At 43.9% G+C, this 10,850-nt stretch overlaps 1 protein-coding gene across 1 annotated transcript; it reads left to right on the top strand.

Annotated features, from left to right (window-relative positions):
• Nucleotides 1-4,995: 4,995 nt before the first annotated feature.
• LOC131681010 (uncharacterized) lies at nt 4,996-10,287 on the top strand. Its single transcript, XM_058961718.1, has one exon. The coding sequence runs from the start codon at nt 4,996-4,998 to the stop codon at nt 10,285-10,287; it is 5,292 nt and encodes a 1,763-aa protein (XP_058817701.1).
• Nucleotides 10,288-10,850: the final 563 nt, after the last annotated feature.

Below are 10,850 nucleotides of genomic sequence, written 5' to 3'. Positions count from 1 at the left end.
TGCCGCCATCCGCACGATGGCAATCATATCTCCGCTGGGTTAAGCTGAGCTGAAGCAACGTAGAAGAAAAACAGGTTTTCAGTGGCTCGTTCGGAAACTGGTTGCGAAAAGGACGCGAAACCGTCGGAAAACGAGATGATGACACTTTAGCTAAAGTGGAGCGTGGTGGAAAGCACCGTAAAAAGTTGTTACACTTGGCTGTCTGTCCGTATACAGTCGGCTGCACCGGAAGTCAGCAGAAATGGTGAGGTTAAACTTTGCTCTTTAGAAACTGCATAAGCAGTTGCCAGGCATGCCATTCTGTTGCCAAATGGTTATTTTGCTGTATATCTGTAGCTTTAATTCGCTATGTGGAAGGAAGAACTATGGAATTCTAAATCGTAAATGTGTGTAAAATGCCTTTCCCGTAACATTGTGCGGTAAGTGAGGTACGCTCGAAATTCCAAAAAATATTGGTTAGTTTATTTTCCTGGCCCATATTTTAAGGGGTTATACGCTTTGAGCTTAGTAAACCCAGTTTTTTATTTGGTCGCATTGGTTGCATATATTCAATAGAACATTTTTCGGTTAAATAAATTCTCACTATTTTCGGATGTTTTCACCCACTCACGGTGAAATTTTTTTTAACTAGTTTGTATGAGATTCGATGTGTGGTTTTAACTATACACAGAAAATATTGGTGGGTAATATCAAAGGCAGAACCGAAGTGAAGTAGAATACACTTTAGACTGTTAATTTGAATACAGCAGTTTTTACTACTAATCTTCTGAAAGATAGTATTAAAACAGTTCTTTGGGTATTTATCTAAAATCATCGAATTTTCCGGTGATGAAACATATTCAAACAAATTCTTTAGATTCTCGTATGGAACTCCTATAATAGGTTCCAGTTAAATATGTCCCTTCGACGGTAACTCTTTTATTAATGACATAATTTAATAGCTGAATTGACGACGTGTTTTATCCGTCTGAATAATCTGCTTGATCTACACTGGACTGACCAACGATAAGAAATGTTTACTCTTTGCATACATAAATATCAAATGTTCCCTGTATGTACACACGACTGTGAGCGAAATGTTTGTTTAAGACAGATGCTAATTATTTGATGACACCTAATGGAACAAATGGTGCATAAATCATTAAAGTAAACATTATATCAGATCAAAACAATTACTTCAATGGACTGTGAACAAACTTCACAATATTGATTTTGTCACCACCTCGGACAAAAACGCTCAACAGACGACAAGTCTGTTGAACGTTTCTGTCAGAGGTACTCGTTTCGGTCAACTTTGATCCTGTTTTTAGATATTGAGCTGTGTTCTTTAACTTGAAGAATTCTCCCTTCAATGAGTGGTACCGAATCCTGGGCAAACTCCGAGAATACAGCTTGCAGACTCATCATCTGGTTGTAGATTTCAAGGCGGTGCATGATTCAGTGAAACGAAACGAGCTGGGGCAAGAAAAGAAGCTTTGATTGAGCTGATGAGAAATAGTGAAATCGAAACTAGGTTTTGCATAGCAAGCCAATGCAATATGCACTTTTCTATATTTCTCCCTAAAGAGAATAAATCAGAAACGTATACATCTAGGATTTGGTGGTTGATGAAGCTGCCTATGGTCGCAAATCAGTCCACAAAGATAGGACATCCCCTAGAAAATGGGACAAATAAGCGAACATTGGCAGTTTATGCCTAGTAAAAGATTATTCTAAGCAGCGCAAAAATATTTGAAATCTAAATTTGGCACTAGAAAACAAAAAGTATGGCAAAATCTGTCCTACAATATTCTGCAATTCAACTACTTCCATGTTCACAATTTCGTTATTTTTGTTGTTGGAGAGTTCATCGAATTTCATGTAGGTATAAAAAAGGCCAATGTCAGATATCCAAATCCCTTCCCGTCATGTGCGGAAGCGACATCGATGTTTTTGACGTAGGACTACGTCTTTGTTTTCGATATGGAGGTGCACGTTGCAAATTCAACAAAAATGGTATGTAACGAAAAGTGGTCCAATTTTAAACGCTTATAATTCAGCCATCTTACGGTAAAATTTCTTTTTTTTGCGCATATCGCTCAGAAATACTTCTAAGAATAGATTCCAATAGATAAACCCAAAGATTTTTGATATCATGGCATTAAAATTTTAAATAATGTTCAACATAGTTAAAATACCACGCATTTGCACACAGAAGGCTGCGCTTCCCTAGTCTGGCACGACAGATTTATGTACCTAACGCGCAACGCTTCTATGAATGACGTCATCATCGACTATTTAAAGAGCAGATTTTTTTTTTTTTTTTTTTTTTTTATTTCCATTATAGAGGTTTTAACCTTAAGGTCATTCGCCTCTTCGGGTTAGGAAAATCTCTTATGAAAAATTTCTAACCCTATGTGCGGGGTCGGGACTCGAACCCAGGTGCGCTGCGTACAAGGCAATCGATTTACCAACTACGCTACGCCCACCCCTACTAAGAGCAGATTTGGTCGGGCAAGCTCAGTTGCCTCTTGGACAGCAGGCAGAGCAGAGCATTGCGCTGCATGCTCCCACAGCCAGTGTAGCAGAGGCTGGTACTAGTTGTTTCTTTCGCACCACCCATCATCACCAGCGTTGACTCATTTTGCTTGGTGCGTATCTTCCATTCGTGTACGGACACGATGTACTGGCACAGCTTTTTGATTCAAGCACGGTACACCGTTCGCTTGGGTTTATTGTTTGAGGCGAATGGGTAGGTATATCCAAGTGTTGCGTATATGATAGAAATCTGAGCTTTCGTTGCGCGAAGCGAAAGCTTTAGGTTTTTCTTTGCGTTGTCGTCTCCATGACAGGCTAAGGAGACGAAAACTTTCTTAGCAACAAATTCACGCGAATGGATAGAAGAAAGTGCAACGAAGGTTTATTATTTACGTTTCATCAATTTATTGATTCCACGAGATTCATTTCCACTCATCCTATCCCACTTTGATTCTACCAATACAAAGCTTATTTATGAATGGATGCACTGTTACTCAAAAAATCGATGCAAAAAATGCAAAAGTCTATCCATAAAACTATTTTCGATTCTTGTATATGTTTTGCTTCGATATATAATTAAGACCACTGCATTCGCTACATTTATGTGTACTTTAGGAAAATTACAATAACAGCAAAATAAAACTATAAAGCTATACAAAAACTGTGACTGTATTGTCTAAAACATTATTTTTAAGCATCGGTCTGGTTGTTTACCGCACACAATAGAAAACTTTTTAAAATTTTAAAGCAGTTCCAGTGTTGGATTGTAAGACTACCCTAATACCCACAGCACGGTTAAAGTACGCAGCCAATGGATCGCTGGTGCGAAAGAGACTAATGATGTCGGAGTTGATGACCCACATAACCTCACGGGTCGTCTCGGTCTAGCACGAGAGAGAAAGAGGGAATCATCGGGATGGAGATCATCTCGATCGTCCGCGATCGAGTGAGTCAGTCGCTCACAAACCACGATTACTGTCGGTTGCACAGAGGTTGAACCTCTACCAGTTTTTAATGTGTAATAATTATAATTAGATCGTAATAAATGTTAAAGTTAGGCCAATAAATGTGTTTAAGTGAAATCCGTCTATGCATGTTTTAATCGCCGTGTGATGAAGGTTCCGGAACTCCAGGCAGATTGGTTGCCAAGGGCATGACCAGGACGGAACTGGTCCATGCATTATCGTCCACTATATCGAAGGGAACTAAAGGTTAGTCGAAGGTCAGCTAGATCCCCAACATTGCTGGTCCTTCGAACCGGATACAGACCACGGGAGGATTTAAAGGACAGATACTGGAGTTACACTGCATGACGAAGTTTTGATTTGAGGGAACCACGCTTGGAAGGCAGCCATCTCTAAACTACGAGACCCATTGTTCTATAACACCGCCATCAATTCATCCTGAGGGAAACGATAGTTGCGCGCCATTGTGAATTCACCATAGCACCGACGCTAGTGCTGGACAATGGACATGTGGAACCATCGACACGTTTTGGAGTTGCAACATTGGTAGAATCACTGGAGTGTCTTTCTACAGCCAGTTAGGTGAGTGGAACATTAGTATACGTCCAGCCGCTGGACATTTTCTTTTGTGATTCTAACACCAATCGTTGTAACTTTCTGCTACGTTCGTGAGCCACGTGAGCCGTGCTGGTGATTGGTTATTCGACACGAAAGGCAACTGCATGTTTGCTGATGACCAGTACTGAATGCATGCGAGGTCAGCGTTGGACGTGGTTACGCTGTTTTATATTAAAGGAGTTGGACTATATTGTAACGACGATAAGCGACGTGATAACTGGGCCCGTGCTTCAATCAGTTTACCCAGGTAAATTTACTTTTAGATATATGCCCGGCCCTCGCTGGACCTTTGATGCTGCGCATTTAAAATAAATTATCTCTTTCGACACATTGTGGAGTGATTCTTCTTTGGATTGGAGCCCTGGTTATTCGCCGTAAAAACTATTTTCACGGTTGATATTTTCGATTGCTACTACACTCTTTTGTCCAGGTGAGGCAAGAGTATATGTTCTGCCGAAGTCTAGTGTTTTGGGATACTACATTGCAATTTTCCCTTCGTAATGCGCTGGCTGATATCTGTACTTTGGAGATTGTTGTATGTGGTTTATGCGTTGCTGATGTTCGCTTACCTGGTCACAGTGCCGGTAAATGTTGTCCAGGTAAGGCGACAGTATATGTCTAGCCGAAGTAGGAAAATATCGATACTACATATTATTTTCTCACACGATTGTATATACTACTGAGTGACGTCAAGATCCCGTTGAATACTGGACCCAATACCACTGGAATTGCGTGTGCATACAAGGGTGTAGACACTCATTTAAAAATAATCTGCAGTCGCCGTTGTCAGTTTTCCAGGTAAGCTGACACAGTGTATGTCTAGCCAAGGCTAGGTCAGTTTTTTGGAATACTACACCTGTTAATCCCTGTTCTGTGTACGCGAATATCTACAACCATGCCGCCAACGGGTTCAGCAACGTCGGTGAAAAAGGCTCCATCCCTGAGGGCGCTACATACGAAACTTAAGGGACTGCAAACATCGTTGAACAACATCGTCAAGTTCGTTCAATGCTGTGATGAAAATACGACTGCCAGCCAGGTATCAGTTCGTCTTGAACGGTTAGATGAACTATGGGAGAAAATCGGGGAAACGATATATGAAATCGAATCCCATGATGACTTCGAAGCAGGTGAAGAGGCTTTTTCCAAGGAACGCGTGAACTTCGAAGATCGCTACTACGATGTAAAATCTGCCCTGATGGATAAGGCAAGGGAGTTGCAAGATGCTCCCGTCTTGGAGCAGTCGGTTAGGCAAACCGACACGAATCAGCATGCATCCATGGATCACGTTCGGCTCCCGCAAATACAGCTGCAGACTTTTGATGGTAACATCGATGAATGGCTCAGCTTCCGGGATCTGTTCACATCATTGATTCACTGGAAGACTGAATTACCAGAGGTTGAGAAATTTCATTATCTCAAGGGGTGCCTCGAAGGAGAAGCTAAGGCGTTAATCGATCCCTTGAAGATAACAAAAGGCAATTACCAAATTGCCTGGGATTTGTTGGTCAAACGCTACAACAATAGCAAGCTTCTAAAAAAACGGCAGGTGCAAGCACTGTTTAAACTACCTGTATTGGCTAAGGAATCGTCGACCGAGCTACACAAATTACTGGAAGGTTTCGACAGGATAATTCAAACGCTGGATCAGGTAGTGCAGCCAGTAGATTATAAGGACCTTCTGTTGGTTGATGTCCTCAGCTCTAGATTAGATCCATATACAAGACGAGGATGGGAGGAGTTTTCTTCTGACAAGGACCAAGACACGTTAAGGGATCTAACAGAATTTCTTCAGCGGAGAATTCGGATTTTAGAATCACTCCCGGCAAAGCCATCGGAAGGTCGATCAGACTTCGTAATGGCACAGAGGAAAAAACCTTTTGCGGTCCGCACCAGCCATAGTGCCTCACAATCATCAGCCGGGAAATGCATTGCTTGCTCGGATAGCCATTGGTTGCACGTATGTCCATCGTTCCAACGAATGTCAGTTGCTAGCAAGGAGTCCTTCCTACGCTCACACTCTCTTTGTCGGAATTGCTTCAGGAAGGGCCACCAGGCAAAGGATTGCTCTTCAAGGTTTTCTTGTAGAAGATGCAAAGGTCGACACCATACGATGGTTTGTTTTAAACCGGATGGCGAGAACGGTAACAAGGCTTCTTCGGTAGAAGGGAAATCCTCTACAAGTACACAAGATGGAAAGGTTGCAAATGTAGTTGCTACAGATGTAGTAACATCTAACATGGCACATCAACGTGCCTCTAAGCTTCTCCTCGCAACAGCTGTAGTTCTCGTCGAAGATGATGATGGGAAACGTCACCCGGCACGTGCCCTACTGGATTCAGGATCAGAATGTAACTTTGTTTCTGAAAGGTTGTGCAAGCTCATGAATATCTCTAAGGATGGGGTTGATATTTCTGTGGTTGGAATCGGGCAGGCGTCTACGAGAGTACGACATCAGATCCATACCACAATACGATCGCGAAGCTCATCGTTCGCTTGTAGCATGACATTGCTGGTGTTACCGAGGGTTACGGCCAACCTACCAACTACAACGGTTTCAACAAGGGGATGGGATATCCCCGAAGGAATCATACTAGCAGATCCAGCATTTCATCAAACGAATAGTGTAGACCTCATATTCGGAATTCAATCTTTCTTCGGCTTTTTCCGGACAGGCAAGGCTATTCCATTAGGTGATGGGTTACCTTTGCTTACCGAATCGGTTTTCGGTTGGGTTGTTTCCGGAGAAGTATCATCTCCTACTCAATCGTCGCAAATTTCTTGCAACATGGTGGTATCGGACAACTTGGAGGAGTTGATGGAGCGGTTTTGGTCCTGCGAGGAAGTGGGAGACAGCTGTAATTACTCCCCGGAAGAAGCGCGCTGCGAGGAGCAGTTTGGGCGCACAGTTCAACGAGGATTGGATGGCCGATACACAGTTACCCTTCCGAAAAATGGTGAATTCATATCGAAATTGGGGGATTCTAAGGATATCGCATTGCGACGTTTCCAGGGTTTGGAAAGAAGACTGGGCAGAGATCAAGATCTACGCAAGCAATATAAAGCATTCATGGCCGAGTATTTGGAATTAGGTCATATGCGGAAGGTGGCTGACGATACGTGCGTTAAACGATACTTTTTACCACATCATCCGGTTGTAAAGGAGGCCAGCACAACCACTAAGGTCAGAGTGGTGTTTGACGCTTCATGTAAGACCTCTACAGGGATTTCCGTAAATGATGCTCTTTTGGCAGGGCCAGTTATTCAACAAGATCTTCGGTCAATCATGTTGCGCTGCAGAACAAGACAAGTAATGATCGTTGCGGACGTGGAGAAAATGTTCCGGCAGGTTAAAATGGCCCAAAATGATACGACTTTTCAAAGTATACTATGGCGGTTTGATATGGAGGCAGAAGTAGAGACATATGAGCTAACCACCGTGACTTACGGTACGAAACCTGCGCCATTCCTAGCAACGAGGACCTTAAAACAGCTAGCTCTGGATGAAGGAAGCAGTTTTCCGCTTGCAGCGAAGGCGATGGAAGAAGATGTCTATATGGACGACGTGATTACTGGAACCGATGACGTCAATGTAGCCATAGAATTGAGGAAGCAATTGGATGCTATAATGGCCAGCGGCGGATTCAGATTGAGGAAATGGGCCTCAAATAATCAAACCGTACTGGACGGTATTCCTCAAGCTGACTTAGCACTCCCGATGGTGGATGGTATTAGTTGGGATCAAGACCAAATGGTAAAGACTTTGGGTCTGACTTGGTTACCAAACATGGATACGTTGAGATTCAACTTCGACATTCCGGCGCTACTCCCAGATCAATTGCTAACAAAGCGAAAGATTCTTGCAATTATAGCATCGCTCTTTGACCCGTTAGGACTTATCGGAGCGACCGTCACGATAGCAAAGATATTTATGCAGCGGTTATGGAGTATGCGAGATGCTCAGGGTAACGCACTGAATTGGGATTCCCCGATACCCGAAACGGTGGGTGAGGAATGGCGGAAGTTTCATCAGCAGCTGCCGTCATTGAACAATCTGCGCATAAAACGATGTGTTATCGCACCAAGAGCTGTGTCGACTCAAATACATTGCTTCTGTGACGCATCGGAAAGAGCTTACGGGGCATGTGTGTACCTAAGAACCTTTAGGGACAACGGAGAGATTACGGTTAGGCTTCTAACGTCCAAATCAAAGGTGGCACCTTTGAAGACACAGTCACTGCCACGGTTGGAGCTTTGCGGTGCATTACTTGCAGCACAGCTTTGGGAATGGGTTTCAAACTCCATTGAATTAACGCACGAGGTACATTTTTGGACGGATTCAACATGTGTGCTTCAATGGATTAAGGCTCCATCCAATACATGGACGACGTTTGTGGCGAACCGAGTCTCGAAAATTCAGACTCTGACAGAGAATTATATATGGCGTCACGTACCAGGGGTCAGCAACCCAGCGGACCTAATTTCGCGCGGAGTCCCGCCAGATCAAATTCATGGGAGCAGCATGTGGTGGGAAGGGTCAAGTTGGTTAAAGGAATCAGCAGATCGATGGCCTCGGTCACTGGACACTGTCATGGATGAAGTTCCAGAACGACGTCCAAATGCAGTTGCATGTGTGTCAACTGAAAAATCGAACTTCATGAACAAATATCTTTCTAATTTCTCATCTTATACAAATCTGCTCAGAACAACTGCTTATTGGTTGCGGTTGATTCGAATATTGCGAAAAACGGAAGGAGAGGAGACACGGAGTTTCCTAACTAGCACAGAACTAAGGGAAGCAGAATTTGTTATTGTGAGACAGGTTCAACAAGATATGTTTTCGGAGGAGCTGAAAGGGCTAACCAGCGGTAAGGGTGTTCCTCGCAATTCGCCGTTAAGGTGGTACAAACCAATTATTTCGGAAAATGGTGTATTACGTGTAGGAGGAAGATTGGGTCATTCACAGCAACCGAACGATGTGAAGCACCCAATGGTTTTGTCGGCCAGACACACGCTGACGGAGATGATACTAAGGCATTATCACCAACAATTATTGCATGCCGGACCCCAGCTACTACTGAGCACGATCAGGTTACGTTTCTGGCCGCTGGGTGGCCGCAATTTATCTAGGAAGGTTGTCCATCAGTGTCATCGTTGTTTCCGAGCCAAGCCCACATTATTGAAACAGCAAATGGGGGAACTTCCAGCTCCCAGGGTAACAATATCCAGACCGTTCTCCCGATGTGGAGTGGATTATTTTGGGCCAGTATACACTCGAGCAGGGCGGCATCTGTCGGCTACCAAATCATACGTGGCCATCTTCGTGTGCATGTGTACGAAGGCAGTGCATATGGAGCATGTCACAGACTTATCCACAGAACGTTTCCTACAAGCTTTACGAAGATTTTTTGCCAGGCGAGGGCGGTCATCGGATATGTACTCCGATAACGGTACAAATTTTGTCGGAGCTAAAAATCAATTGCGGGAACTCTTCACACTGTTAAAAGACTCCAGTCACCAACAAGCAGTTACGAAAGAATGTGCAACTAATGGCATTCAATGGCACTTCAATCCGCCGGCTGCCCCACATTTCGGTGGTTTGTGGGAAGCTGCAGTGCGTTCAGCGAAATATCACTTGTTGCGAGTGCTTGGTGGAAATCCGGTATCTGCAGAAGATTTTATCACCTTGTTGGCACAGGTAGAGGCATGCCTGAATTCGAGGCCATTGACACCAATGTCAGATGACCCAACAGACTTGGAACCACTCACTCCAGCTCACTTCCTGATCGGTGGATCATTACAAGCTATTCCAGAACCCGATTATGGGTGTGTGCAGTTGAATCGGCTTACTCGATGGCAGCTTGTCCAACGTCAGTTACAGGATTTCTGGAGGCGCTGGAAAATGGAATACTTATCGGAGCTTCAGAGTAGAACCAAAAATTGGGGACCATCCGTAAAGATTGATGTTGACAGATTGGTGGTAATTGTTGATGCAAATCAGCCACCAATGCGATGGAAACTAGGACGAATCGACGAGCTACATCCAGGACAAGACGGTGTGGTACGAGTTGTCACTGTCAAAACGGCAACTGGACGTCTCACTCGGCCAGTAGAAAAACTTTGTCTTTTGCCAAGGATCGAAGAAAGGATGGAAGATACACCTCAAGCAGTCATCACTCCAGCGTGATAGTGTCATCCAGTGCGTCGAAGGGGATTTCTTTCTCTTTTTTCTTTCAGAAGCTTGGCATCTTCAGGGTGGGTGAGGATGTTGGATTGTAAGACTACCCTAATACCCACAGCACGGCTAAAGTACGCAGCCAATGGATCGCTGGTGCGAAAGAGACTAATGATGTCGGAGTTGATGACCCACATAACCTCACGAGTCGTCTCGGTCTAGCACGAGAGAGAAAGAGGGAATCATCGGGATGGAGATCATCTCGATCGTCCGCGATCGAGTGAGTCAGTCGCTCACAAACCACGATTACTGTCGGTTGCACAGAGGTTGAACCTCTACCAGTTTTTAATGTGTAATAATTATAATTAGATCGTAATAAATGTTAAAGTTAGGCCAATAAATGTGTTTAAGTGAAATCCGTCTATGCATGTTTTAATCGCCGTGTGATGAAGGTTCCGGAACTCCAGGCAGATTGGTTGCCAAGGGCATGACCAGGACGGAACTGGTCCATGCATTATCGTCCACTATATCGAAGGGAACTAAAGGTTAGTCGAAGGTCAGCTAGATCCCCAACA

The sequence above is a fragment of the Topomyia yanbarensis genome, chromosome 2 (genome assembly GCF_030247195.1).
Source record: "Topomyia yanbarensis strain Yona2022 chromosome 2, ASM3024719v1, whole genome shotgun sequence".
Classification (NCBI taxonomy): Eukaryota; Metazoa; Arthropoda; class Insecta; order Diptera; family Culicidae; genus Topomyia; species Topomyia yanbarensis.
The sequence above is the reverse complement of the archived record's forward strand: the minus strand, read 5'-3'. Positions and strand labels throughout refer to the sequence as shown.

What these genes read in the sequence shown, in the direction of transcription:
- LOC131681010 (XM_058961718.1), top strand. Translation starts at nt 4,996, where the DNA reads ATGCCGCCAACGGGTTCAGCAACGTCGGTGAAAAAGGCTCCATCCCTG.